A 13394-nucleotide genomic window follows, 5' to 3' on the forward strand; every position below is an offset into this window, starting at 1 on the left:
CAAGTCAAATATACCAAATCTTATAATTTAACAAAAATATACGAAATCTTATGATTTAACCCAAAAAAAAATAAAAATAAAAAAATAAAAAATTCCAAGAAGAAAGGAAAAAAATCATAACCAACTATATACACGATGAGATTTGAATCGGGATACCGAAAACTATAATAATAATAAAAAAATACGGACGAAGAACCGACCTCTCTGTCGAAGGGTCCACTGATAAACGAAAAAACAAATGTAAATGGGGATCGTGCTCGCTCTCGTTGGTGGGTTGAAGATTGAAATGATGACACCTATACTTGTGTCTGCTACATCTTTCCAGTTGACATTGATTACGCATTTAGTCTGGAAGGCAGGGAGGCAATTGCCTAGAGACCTGGAATCGCGCATGTGATCCCATCTCGATCCCCATCCTCGCCCCTTACCTCAATTATGCTTTCTGGACGCGTATTATAAAATGCCCATCGCCCCCAAATAATTGATCCCAACTCCACTCCTACCATATTTTCATTGGAATTCACGTGGATTTTGCAATCCAATCACGCGGCCATAGCCCTCATTAGCGCTCTCCCCGCCCCTCTTCTAGCTCTTTGACCATGATTTAATACCAGTGGCTAGTGGCTTCTGCAGATTTGCAGGAGATTCAGCGCCCCTAGAAAGATATTACTGGAATATATTGTCGTGGGAAGGCTGGATCAGTAATCCTGAATTTGTTGTGGATTCGGAAAAAAGATGAAGGTTCAATGCGACGCCTGCCAGAGCGCGGAGGCATCTGTGTTTTGCTGCGCAGACGAAGCTGCCCTTTGTATGAAATGTGATTCCAAAGTCCATGATGCCAACAAGCTCGCCAGCAAGCACCGCAGACTCTCTCTCCTCGAGCCCAGTTCATCATCCTCCCCGGATTCTCTCAGATGTGATATATGTCAGGTATTCATGGCTTCCACTGAGAGTGAGTTGTCGGGCTAACTCCTCACTGGCTAGAGTGTGTGTAGGAACCACTTGGTTTTACCAGATGTTCTTGATTTGTTCGTTGGAATTTGGTGATTAAAGCCCTCGAAAATCTTCCAACACTATATTTCTTCCAATTACATCACTGAAACTTAAGATTCCAAAAATTTCTCGTCACTTGCCAGAAAAAAAAAAACATCTGGGTATCTAATCCTCAAAATAATTTGTATAGAGATTTATTTGAAAAGTGGGATATGCTTTCAGACAGTCATTTTCAATTGCTGTTGCATAAGTTGACAGGCATTGACAATCTTGAATACAGACATTAATATGCCATCGATCGAACTCGAATCCTGCTAAATTCTATGTTGAACTTGCTGGACTTGATTGGGATTTTTCCTTTACATCGATTACCCTCGGTCGTTTTGGAATAATTTTGTTGCTGAACTTGCTGACATTTTTGCACGTTTGAATAATTGTATTGATGGACTTGTTGGGATTTTTACCTTTGCAGGAACGAAGGGCGTTCTTCTTCTGTCAAGCAGATCGGGCCGTCTTATGCAGAGATTGCGATTTGTCTATCCATTCTGCCAACGAATTGACTGCAAAACACAACAGATTTCTGGTTCCCGGCACCAGAGTTTCTCTGAAACCAATAGAGACTTTGGCTGCCCCTGAGAAAGCTGTGGCCACGGCCACTGTCACCAAGGCACTTATGCCGCCTGTCCAAAAGATGCCGGATCATGCCCAGCCATCAATGGATCTGCCTGTAGAAACCGTGACTGCAAGTAGCAGTAACAGCGAGTTCTCACAGTACTTGAGCGAGGTTGAGCAATTCCTAACCTCGGCTTCCCCTGAGCGTCTAGACTGGGGTGGATCAGCTGAGGTAATATTCATATTCAATCAGCCAATAAGTATACATATAAGTATATATATATTTTCCAGACCCTCTCAGAATTTGCAGAAGGATGGATCAAAAAGAATTTTTTCATGTCATATGTGGTTGCTTCTGAAATAATTGTGTAATAGTGTGAAATTTCTCGCAACTTTTCTCAGAATTGGCAAAGAATGGATGGATCATAAATAAATTTTTCATGTCATATGTTGTTGCTTCTGAAATAATTGTGTAATAGTGTGAAATTTTGCACAATTTTTTTTAAATGTGGTTTACTGTGTTAATCTAGTACAAGCTACTTTTACTAATAACATCTATATACTATTGTGAAGAATTAAGATAAATAATCATTTTAGAGCTTTGAATCCTACTGGGGAGAAAGATAACGGATCTTCCCACATTATTTCAAAAGCAACAACATATAATTCTTGGTGGGTATACTTGTGAATTTGACATATATCATTAATATCATTTGCAGATTGAATTTGACATATATCATTAATACCATTTGCAGATTGAATTTGACATATATCATTAATATCATTTGCAGATTTACTAATATCTCTGAGCGATCCCGACTTAATATTCGTTTGTTCTACTGATAATCTGATTTATTTGGTTGTACTTTCTCTCTTCATACTAACTTAATATTCATTTGTTCTACTGATAATCTGATTTCTCTGCAAATGGATTTGGCCGTACTTTCTATTTCATCCTGGCTCTTAGTACTCGTTTGTCTAGTGATAATATAATTTCTGCGTAAATTGATTTGGCTGTTCTTTCTACATATAATCTGATTTCTTTGTAATATATTTGGCTGTACTTTCTCTCTTCTTCTTGGCTTCATATAATATGATTTCTCTGTAAATGTATTTGAGTGTACCTATTCTCTCCATCCTGGCTTAATATTTGTTTGTTCTATTGATAATCTGATTTCTTTGTAAATGGATTAGGCTGTGCTTTCTCTATTCTCACACTGACTTAATATTTGTTTGTTAATCTAATTTATCTTTAAATGGATTTGGCTCGATTTTCTCTCTTCAGGCTCACGCTATTGGAAAGTACATGGAATCGGCTTGGGCACCCAATCTGGGCCTCCTGCCTGAAGGTTTCTATGGAGACTCACTGGCAGAAGTCCCTCACCTGCCATCGCCGACAACGGATTCCGGATTCTGTATCTACAGCCAATTTGGCATCACCATGAAACCAAAGGCAAAGCAGCAGGTGCAGAATGTGCCATATTTTCTTGCTGGTTTCGAGACGGGGGACGATAGTTTCACTGTTCCGGACATCGTATTGCCCCCTTCTGCAAAGCGAATGAGGATGTCCAACACCACTCTCCATGACCAGCAGTTTTTTATTTTGTAAAAACGCTGCAAGGAATCATCTAATCATATGAATGAATGTACTGCATCTGTATGAACACATGAACTGTCCTGGAACAATTTCCATTATGGAAAATGCTTTTTTGAACTATTTTGGATTACTGGAACTTTTTTTTTTCCAATGAACAAACTGTAACAAAATCTTCAAATCCAGTGATCTGATTAATGTTTAATATCACTTATTATGAAATTTCTTCAATGGATGTGTACGGCCTTTACTGGCATACCAAGTGTCCATGTCTTCTAGAATCACCTTTTGTTTTAAAAGTTATTCGTAGGAAGTGTGAATGTCCAAGGGTCGGACTCATTACCCTCGTTACCGCCCAGTTATCTACTCATTGAGGAATTTTACAGGATGAGGATAACCGTGCACCCAGATCTACTGCGCAGATATATATATATATTTGTTGGAACTTGGATGTATATTGGCATCGATTTGATAGTGTCTAGTGTCTATGTATCTATAATGCTGTGTAGTTGACTGTTTATTACTTAGCTAGTATAATGCTTTGCTATTGCTTTAAATTTTACAGAAATCCTGGTACAGTGCCCGGAAAAATAGGTGGTATTTCGCTGGTGGTACAGCGTTCAGAAGAACGGGTGGTATTTATTTTCAATGGTCACAAAACTCTGATTACGGGTACAACTATGCTTGCAGAGGCCACTCAGTTGTACTGGGTCATTCCATTTATGTTAAAAATTTAGAATCCATTGTAATAATTGGAGTTAGATGATTCGGACTGCATCATAATTTTTACACTAAGACAGGTTTTTTTTTAAGAATCCATTGTAATAATTAGGGTTTGATGATGTCTTCATCATAATTTTGTATGGGCCCATAAGATGAATTTTAATTAATGCAATTCCCCACGCTTTCAAGGGATTGAATAATACACTCCCGATAAATTATTTTGAGTCTACATATGAGTTTTGGGAATTTCATTTCGACCTCCTTTCTCTCGTGCCATTTAGATACAATTGACTTTTATAAAATTGTTTAGCTTTTTTGTCAGTGCTAAAAAAGCTTGAGTGTATTATATAATAGATATAAAAACAAAACATATTACATTTGGATATAGCCGGATAAAGAGATATATTCATCCTTGAACAATAAGGAAGGAGGAGAATAAGCAAGTCCAGATATGACAGATGGCCAAAAAGACCCCATAGTAGACTGATAGAGAGCAAGATATGTGCTTCAAAGGAAGCAACCAATCAGAAAGATTAAAAGATAGTTTATAGTGGATCCAGAAAATTTCAGAGATGCATAAAGGATCATTTCTACCACCAGAAAGGGTAAAATGCGTATATGCTAAAATACCAAAAACTGGAAAGACATACCTGGGAATTCTGCAAATGAAAAAAAAGGTTATGTACTAGGGAGAGAATTCCTGAATGGAAAAAATTTCCGCTTCAATTTTTACATCCATATTCCAAAAACTTGTTTGAGAGAAGAGTCCTTTTTAGATAATGTATCAGCTTGTGAATTTTGTGCTCTGTTCTGAATTGTGTAGTCATCCTTCCTCCCCCAAAGAGACAAGATTTTGTTCAACCAACCAAAACGATTCTGCTTTTTAATGTGATTCTTCCCTGTAACATGATCAATAATTAATTTGGAGTCTCCGCAAATCTGAAGGGACTGAATATTTAGAAAATAGCTGATAGTAAGAAGTCTTGCCAGTGCCATTGCCTCTGCCTTATTGTTGGTTCCCTTTCCCCTGTTCCAGAAGATTTGATATTGCTGATCTTTATCCATAATTATAAGGACCCCACATCCACAATAGTCATTTTGTGCTGCCCCATCAAAATATGCTCTTGGGAAAACCATAAGATCTGAAGATTGTTCAATTTGATTTGCCTTACTATATTGAGAAATTTTGGCTGGGATAGTGTTAAAGAGAGATATTATGTTTTGAAAGACAACCACGAAACTCTCCTTTCTGTCTTGAAATATAATATTATTCCTCCATTTCCATATAAACCAGAGAACTAGTTGGATGATCAGCCTCCATGATTCTTTCTGACAACTCCACCATACAAAAGCTTCTTTTATTGAGGGATGTGTTACATAGGAGAAACCAAAATATGCTACTAGGTTACACCATAGTTGCTGGGTTATAGGACATTGAAAAAACATGTGATAATTATTTTCTTCAACTGATTTGCAGACATAGCAATACCCGAGCCCTGACCAATTCCTCTTCTGCAAGTTATCCCAAGACAGATTTTTATTATGGAATACCAACCATAAGAAGATAATGGTTTTATAAAGACATCCCGTTTTCCATAATAAAACTGGAAAGATAGAAAGAGGTTGAAAACAGTTTATACTTATAAGCTTTGAGTAGATATCCTTTACTCTGACAGACTCCAAACCACTTGTGCCCTTCCAAATAAGGACATCATCTTCCTTTGTGCGACAAAAACCATTGTTTCTCAAACAGCATTTAATCTGTTCCCACTGAAGCGCTAAATCTCTTGTCATTCCCATGGACGAGGCATCTTTCAAGGTTGGGAAAGGACCCTGCCAGTCTGTAATAACCTGATTCCATGTGAAATACCCTTTTCTATGGAAGAACTGCAATAGCATTTGAGATATATAGATATCGTCCCCCCCGCCCATGATCGGATCGTGCCCAATAAGAATCTTTTTTCCTGTTTGAAAGCTCCAGACCAAGTTTTTGAGGAAAATAGATTCAAACTTATGGAAGCTCATCCAAATTGCAGATCCATGAGAGGACCCAATCTTCCCTATCCTGTACCAATAAGTGATATCTTTGTTTGCCATATATTTTTTCTTGATAGTTTTGCTCCATAATCCTTCCCCAAAAATACCCCTCCAAAGAGACTTGCATAATAATGCCTTCCCAAAAGTCCTCAGATCCAAAATACCCCATCCACCTTGCTTCTTTGGTAAAGAAATATCAGTTAATTTTGATAAGTGATATTTACTTTTCTCCGAATTACCTCCCCAAATAAAATTTGCAGTCATTTTGTTCATTAGATGTATAATGCTCGCAGGAATAAAATAAAGATGAGCCCAGTACACAACTAGTTGGACCAGAACTAATTGAGTTAGTACTGCTCGACCAGCCATAGAGAGGCACTTATATTCCCACCCAGAAATCCTTTTAAAATATCTATCCAGAATCCATTGCCAATCTGATTTAGAATATCCTTTTGCTTTTAAATGAAACCCTAAGTATTTCATACCTTCCTTTATGAGTCTCGCCTCTATCCCAAACAACAAATTCAGATATTCTAAAACTTCCCTATTAACATCACCATGATAAAATGAGGATTTTGACTCATTTATATGCAAGCCTGTAGCTTTCTGAAACCTATCCAAAATATCATATAAACATTTCCAAGTAAGTTTGCATAGCATACCAAATTATCAAGATGTCATCCACAAATAAATTGTGGGAGATATAATTATTCATGCTGATCTTCAAAGGATGACATCTATATTCCGAGATTGCCCTGTTAATGTGGAGGCTTAATGAGTCTATAGCCAAAATAAACAAAAGAGGGGATAAAGAGCAGCCATGACGCAGGGCTCTAACAGCCAAGACATATGTGGAAGGCAACCCATTTATGATGATTGCATAATTTACTTTTTCAACACAGGCCATAATCCAATTTATCAGCTGAGGATTTAGACCAATTTTTACAAGAAGACATCTAATAAAACCTCAGTCAAGGTAATCATATGCCTTTCTAAGATCAATCTTCAGAATGACTACTTCACTTTTTTTAGTGTGCATAGTGAACAAACTTTTCTGTGTGTTTGCCACAACATCCAGAATATTTCTTCCTTGAAAAAACCATGTTGATCCTGAGTCAAAAATCTAGAGAGAGTATCTCTAATTCTTCCAGCAATGATGTTTGAAATAATTTTAAAAGAGATATTGCAAAGTGAAATAAGTCTAAAATCCTGGAAGGAGGATATTTCCAATTTTTCCGGAATGAGGACTATATAAGTAGAAATTGTTTAGCTTATTCTGCATTTAGTTAAAAATATCTATAAATTTTTTTCCCAATCTTTAATATGCATTGAATTCAGTTAAGCGTTTTCCCAAATCTTTAATGTATTTGGAAAAGTCTTTTCATACACAATGATATTATACATATATATTAAATGACATAATTAATGTTCTAAAGAATAAAAAGGGATTACTTATATAGATTTTATAATGTTTTAAAATGTTTAGTGAACAATACGAGTTTAGTTATTTACTTTTGCATTTTTCTTTAGATTTTTTGAGTTATTATATTTTGAAAGAAAAACTCTAAAAGAAACAAATTTTAAAATAAAAATAAAATTTGCATCTATTAAATTTAGGATTAATTTTGGTGTATAGAAAATATAGAATGGTATTAAATTTTGCGTGTAACATTATGTTTTGACTATTTTAAAGGTTACGTAGAAGGTTATATATATTTTATATTATTGTAATTATTTTTTTAAGGATGATGAGGGAAAGACTCATCCGCAAAGTGTTTATTAGAAAGTTAACTAACATCAAATGTATGGAGAAGAATATCCCTAATGAGTCTTTGCTTCACATTGTGGGCAATTAAATATCTGAAGGATTCAACAACAATTAATTATAGGGAAAATGCTAGAGAGAACCATCAGCGATTTGAGCAAACACTTGCCTAACTCCTCCAACTTACATAAGTGGATAGAAAGGTAGGTTGAGGCTTCCATGGACCAAGTTTCAACCATTGTAAGGAGAAAAGGTTCAAATCCTAGGGCCCAAATAAATGGTTATTTTATTTGTAATTAACATTCAAAAAGAATAAATTGTTGTTCTAATTATGGATTGGACATTGTTATCAACACTAACAATTGCCCAAATCATAATTGTTATTATCAGAATCATTATTAGGCTAATGCTAACTAAAAATAATTATTCCCACTCCCTTCTAGTAGAAACATTTATTTCTCTTTTGATTTATGAGATGGAACTACTAGGAAAGAGAGTTAAAAAATAAAGCTATTGTTTATTCAAAATTAAATGTAATTGTTAGTAAAATAAGTACTTGTAATCTCCAGAGGTAGCTCAAGTAATTAGGAGCCACTTGTGAGATCACTTCTTCCAAGTGGGGCAAGTCACACTATTGACTCTCTTAATCCCCCCTCTAGTCTAGGATCCTTAATCAAATTTGATGGTTTACCATCATTCGTTAATGGCGATGAACTCACCTAGGGTTTCCCGTGCATGGTTATGTGTGAAAAAAAGTACTTATATTTTTGTTGAAGATAAAGGGATAATGAGCATGTTAAATATTTCCTTGAAAATGACCAAAATGAAAGGCTATGCAATCATGTCATATTCATTTTGAAACCATATTTCCAAAAAGAGTATAAAGTATTGAGCACATTGTCCACACCACCCCTTCTCATATTGCCCTCATATTATATATAATGATTTTTTCATTGTTGAACACCATATCCTTTGGGAAAATAATCTTAGTAAGGTGTTTTCAATTGTCAAGGCTATCAAGGTGGCCTACATTTCATGAGAATTGTTTAAGAGCATGGTGAGCCTCCCAATAGGAATATATTATGATTTTGGTAGGTAGAATAACATGATAAACCAACATATACAAAATGCAATATGCTATAAGCATGGTCCACAACTCAAAAAGTGATATTATAGATGAGTTACACAATAATTCTTTATTCATGAAAAGAACCTCCTCTGAATAGCCTAATTATATTCATTTTCCAAATCATGTGTCCATACATAGAATAATGATTGTATTGACCTCTATTGTACATATTATCACTTATTGTACATGTGAGCCACATTATTAGGCTTCCCCTGTTACATATACATTTAACCCCATATATACCACTATTAGGGTCATAACATAGTTTCCCCTTCAAAAAACTTTGTCATTGAGGGTTTTACTTATTATGAAACCAAAAAATAAAATTTCCCTATGTTCGTGTTATCTAACTTCCATTGATGATTACACATCCAATCATGGTCAATACTTTACAATGTAAGTCAGCGATAGTTTTCTTTTCTTCAATTTCCCACATTGTTGTAGCTTCTCAAGTCTCTTGTATATGACAGTATTTGATATTAGCTTATGAAATATTGCCTTATTAATACATTTTTCTATGTTCATTTTCTTCTTTGAAAATATCAATCTTAGACTTTTCTTCCTTTCTAACTTGGTAATGTGGGTATCAATAAGGTTTTTCCCTTAATGGTTTTCCAACCATAGAACCAACATAGTCATTTACTTCAACAAATGCTTCATTGATAAATGGTTGTTTTACATCATATATAAAAGATAGAGGTGGCATCCTAGATTGAAAAATTGAAAGGCCATATTTGGAAACCCCATATACTAAGGGTGCAAAAGGGGAGTGAAAGGGATAGATTATCTCTTTCTTTCCTAAAGAGCTACATTCTACACACCCTTATCATAAATCTTAATAGATGCTCTTTCCTATGTTCTTCATCTTTTATCACTCTTTCCCTTGATATATACCAACGTGTTTTACATTTGCATTCTCAAGCTAGAGATCAACTTATTCGAGTAGTTTTTGGTGTCTTTCTTTAATCTTCTCTTCCTTATTTTTGTCAAGTTGCAATGTAATATTTTCCATTAATTTATTTCTTCCTTCTTTAATGCTTGTTTATATTTTTTCTTTTTTCTCATCAACATTTAAGGCTTCTTCAATAATTTATGCTTATTTATTCACTAATAATATTTGATTTAACTTCTTGTAAGCAACCTTTCATATTCTTAACACTACTAAGAAGTTCTCTATTATGCTTATCATTTTTTTGATTCCATCATCTTTATTCGTGGATTCTTATTTGGTCACCTTTTCTTTCCTAAAATTTTGATTCTCTTTATCAAGTGCTTGCAATAACTTGTAGCACCAATAATCCTTTTGTTCTCCATAATTTTCTAATTTGGAATCTAATATTTCAACCTCCTCCTTGTAAAGATATTCTTTAGCTCCCTTAAACTCATCTTTTATTTCTGGCATATTCTCTTATTTCATTTTCTTTTTCCATTTATCCCAGAATAAATTTTAGAAGGAAGAGGGAGAAGGAAGTTTAAGAAAACCTAGATGTAGCTTGAGTAAGCAAAATCATGACAATTTTCCAAAATAGATGAAAGAGGAAGCATGATGATAATTAGTAGGTGAAAAGTGGAAAAGATTTTGGGACCAATATACTGAGGCTACAAATAAAAATATGTATAGAAATGCCATGAAAAAAATGAATGCTTAAAATATCTAGTGAAAACAAGGTTTTTTAAATTTGAAAGTGTGTTGAAGAGGGTTCAATAAACCAATTTTGGGAGATAGAAAAAGAATTATGATCCCACACATGAAAATTCTATTCCCTAAACCAATTTTGGGAGATAGAAAAGGAATTATGTACATTATTTATTATCTTATAAATGAAGATTCTATTCCATAAGATTATTGAGTGAATCCATGGCTCCCAACAAAAAGATGACTTGTTTAGAGAGCATGGTTCTATAAAGCCTTTTGAAATCATATTCTTTATCTTTATGAAATTTTGACAAATCAAATAATTTCTCCCAAATTTCTTTGACTCACATAAATTATAAAAAATATTAAAACTAAACCAAAATTCTTACTCAAAGGTCACTCCCTTATTAGTCCCTGCCTACGGTAGCGCAGGGACTATTAGTGTTCCATCGATAGTTGACTCGCTATTAATTCACGCGTTGACCGTAAATTTGTACTGGTTAATTACTTTTTAACCAAAGTTTATGCTGGGCACTTTCTCTGCAAGAAAATTTTATCCAAAGTTTTCAATTTACCCTCTTATTGCCCACATCACTTGCCCCGATGTTATTTTAGTGTGGGCAACTTAATTTATCCTAAGTTTTCAAGTTTGCAGAATGTTGTGACAATTAATTTTATCCAAAGTCCAATTTGCATGTTGTGACAACTGATTTTAAGTTTGGGGCAAAGTTTTTTTGGTATATGTTGGAGACTTCTAGCAGGTGGCAGCTTTCAGTCGTGCATAACAGCCAACTGTTGGTGTCAGAATGCCATATGTTAGAGACTTCTAGCAGGTGGCAGCTTTTGTGTATAACTGCGATGCCCATGGTAAGAGACATACATGTGCTTGTAAAGGAGAGATGGCATGGTAAGAGATATTATTATATTTAGGCATTTTCCAAATTGCTGTGTTGAGGGAAACTGTTTTCCTTTCTCTGCCAAGGAGAACGCAGGACCTGTGAAGCCCAACGTCAATACAGACCGTGAAGGCCGTGGTTGGCTCTGTCTATCTCAAATTTGATGGAAAACCCTTAAGATTCTTCATTTCCTTGATCGAAAGGTATGTATTGTTATCCCCGTTAGAAGTCTTACTGTTAGGGTTTTTTCTTCGAAGCTCTGGTAGAGCCGTGCAGGGTTTTAATATGCTCTGATGTATAATCGTGTGTCGTCCAAAGAGTCTCATGGGGCAGCCTCATTTTATTCTTAGTCTTTTGTGGGATACAACTTATAAAAGTATCCTATCTGTAATTTGTTCGGTGAATTTTATTTAGCTAGACGTGGTAGTTAGTATGAAGATCACGAACAACTTGCTTGATAGACTCAAGCCCTGTGGATAACTTTTGAAGCTCATAAATCCACTTATACAGGGGAGTGTAACTTTTGAAGCTCATAAATCCACTTGTACAGGGAAGTGCATGCGCAGATTATTTCTACTCGTCCTCTTTCCAAAATGTCAAAATAAAATAATTGTAATTATTACATTCAAATATACTCATTACCTCTCCAGAGGGTCAAAATAAAAATAGCTCTAAATTTTTTGAAATTATTTTCCTAAATTAATATTCGATGGCCTCTACATAACTTTTTTTTTCGACTGGCTATTTTCGAAACCTATGTATTAACACACTTTGTCCATTGTGCCCTGCACTATCTCCAATCTGCCTTGCATATCACTGTTTTTTATACATTTTCCTAGTTTTCCTCCTAAAATAGGAAGGGTTTCTTTTGAATAACTAATATATTCACGATTTTCTCTGCAGCGTTTCCCCTGTCAAAAAAATAACTTGCAAATTATTTTTATTTTATTTTATTTCCTAAAAAGAGATATTTTTATTTTATTTTATTTCCTAAAAGAGAAAAATACAAAATGAATCTTTTATTTCCTAAAAATAGAAAAATATAAATTGAAAATGAATCTTTTATTTCCTAAAAATAGAAAAATATAAATTGAAGCCATGTCAATTTTCTCACGAAATACATTCTTGTTTCTCCCTGTTCTATGTCCTTTATTTTTATATCCTATTAACAAATTCCTTTCAACCTTTTTCCTGTTAAACTCCCGCTGCCCATTGGTAAATTTTTATTTACAATGCAACGACGCAGGCATTACTGCAACTGTAAAAATAAATAAATAAAAATTTCTTAGCAGTTTATATTGCAAAACAAAAGTATAGAATTGCAAACCAAAAGCATACTAAGTCTGGCTCACCTTTTTTTTTGTCCACTCAACAGCAAAAACAAATGCGTAGCGCTAACAACCCATAGAGATTAAGCTTTTTGGACATTTCTCAAGAACAATCAAATGCACCAATTTTTCGAGTTCCATGTAGTAGAGTGTGCCATTTTAGTTTTTTATGGCGTTGTTTATAATGTGACTTTTTGGAGATTTTGGTGACGGAATCAGGCAGAAGAAATTGAGGTTAAATCTTGATTTGTTGCAGTTAAAATGGTTTTTTAATTGCATATTTGGATTCAGCACCTTGAAAAACCGTGGGACGCTTTGATTGTGGAGAAACTAGCTATCAAACTTGTGATTCCAATAAATTGCTGTCGGATTTGGACTGGAAAAACCCACCAAAAAAACTTCCAAAAAATCGCATTATAGACAACTGCGTTCTTTATAATAACACAACTTTACAAAGCTCCACACATTGATCCAAAGATCATTTCCTTACATCCCATCTAATCGAGGGTGTGAGGGTGTGCATAGTGGCGATGTATAAATATGAACAAGTGTTTACAATGTTAAAACGTGCCAAGGATATAAATACCTTTGAGAACCACGTCAACACGCCAAATTATGCAAGCCTCATATAATGTAATTAATTTTCTATAAATAAATTTGTGGGCCCATCTCTTGGCCACT

General features: G+C 34.7%; 1 protein-coding gene across 1 annotated transcript; it reads left to right on the plus strand.

Moving 5' to 3' along the window:
* The first annotated feature begins 313 nt into the window (after window positions 1–313).
* On the plus strand, window positions 314–3421 carry LOC149204393 (uncharacterized). The gene is made up of 3 exons (XM_089394700.1): window positions 314–930; window positions 1466–1837; window positions 2891–3421. The coding sequence occupies exons 1-3, from the start codon at window positions 736–738 to the stop codon at window positions 3212–3214; spliced, it is 891 nt and encodes a 296-aa protein (XP_089250826.1). The 5' UTR covers window positions 314–735; the 3' UTR covers window positions 3215–3421.
* Window positions 3422–13394: the final 9973 nt, after the last annotated feature.

The sequence above is a fragment of the Pinus tabuliformis genome, chromosome 1_2 (assembly GCF_031772625.1).
Source record: "Pinus tabuliformis cultivar Carrire ecotype Pingquan chromosome 1_2, CPIR1, whole genome shotgun sequence".
Taxonomy (NCBI): Eukaryota; Viridiplantae; Streptophyta; class Pinopsida; order Pinales; family Pinaceae; genus Pinus; species Pinus tabuliformis.

Bases quoted from the DNA above. Each gene is read 5' to 3' on its own strand.
- LOC149204393 (XM_089394700.1), top strand. From the start codon at position 736: ATGAAGGTTCAATGCGACGCCTGCCAGAGCGCGGAGGCATCTGTGTTT. The intron at 931-1,465 runs GTATTCATGGCT...TTACCTTTGCAG, and splicing joins TCAGATGTGATATATGTCAG to GAACGAAGGGCGTTCTTCTT. The intron at 1,838-2,890 runs GTAATATTCATA...TTCTCTCTTCAG, and splicing joins ACTGGGGTGGATCAGCTGAG to GCTCACGCTATTGGAAAGTA.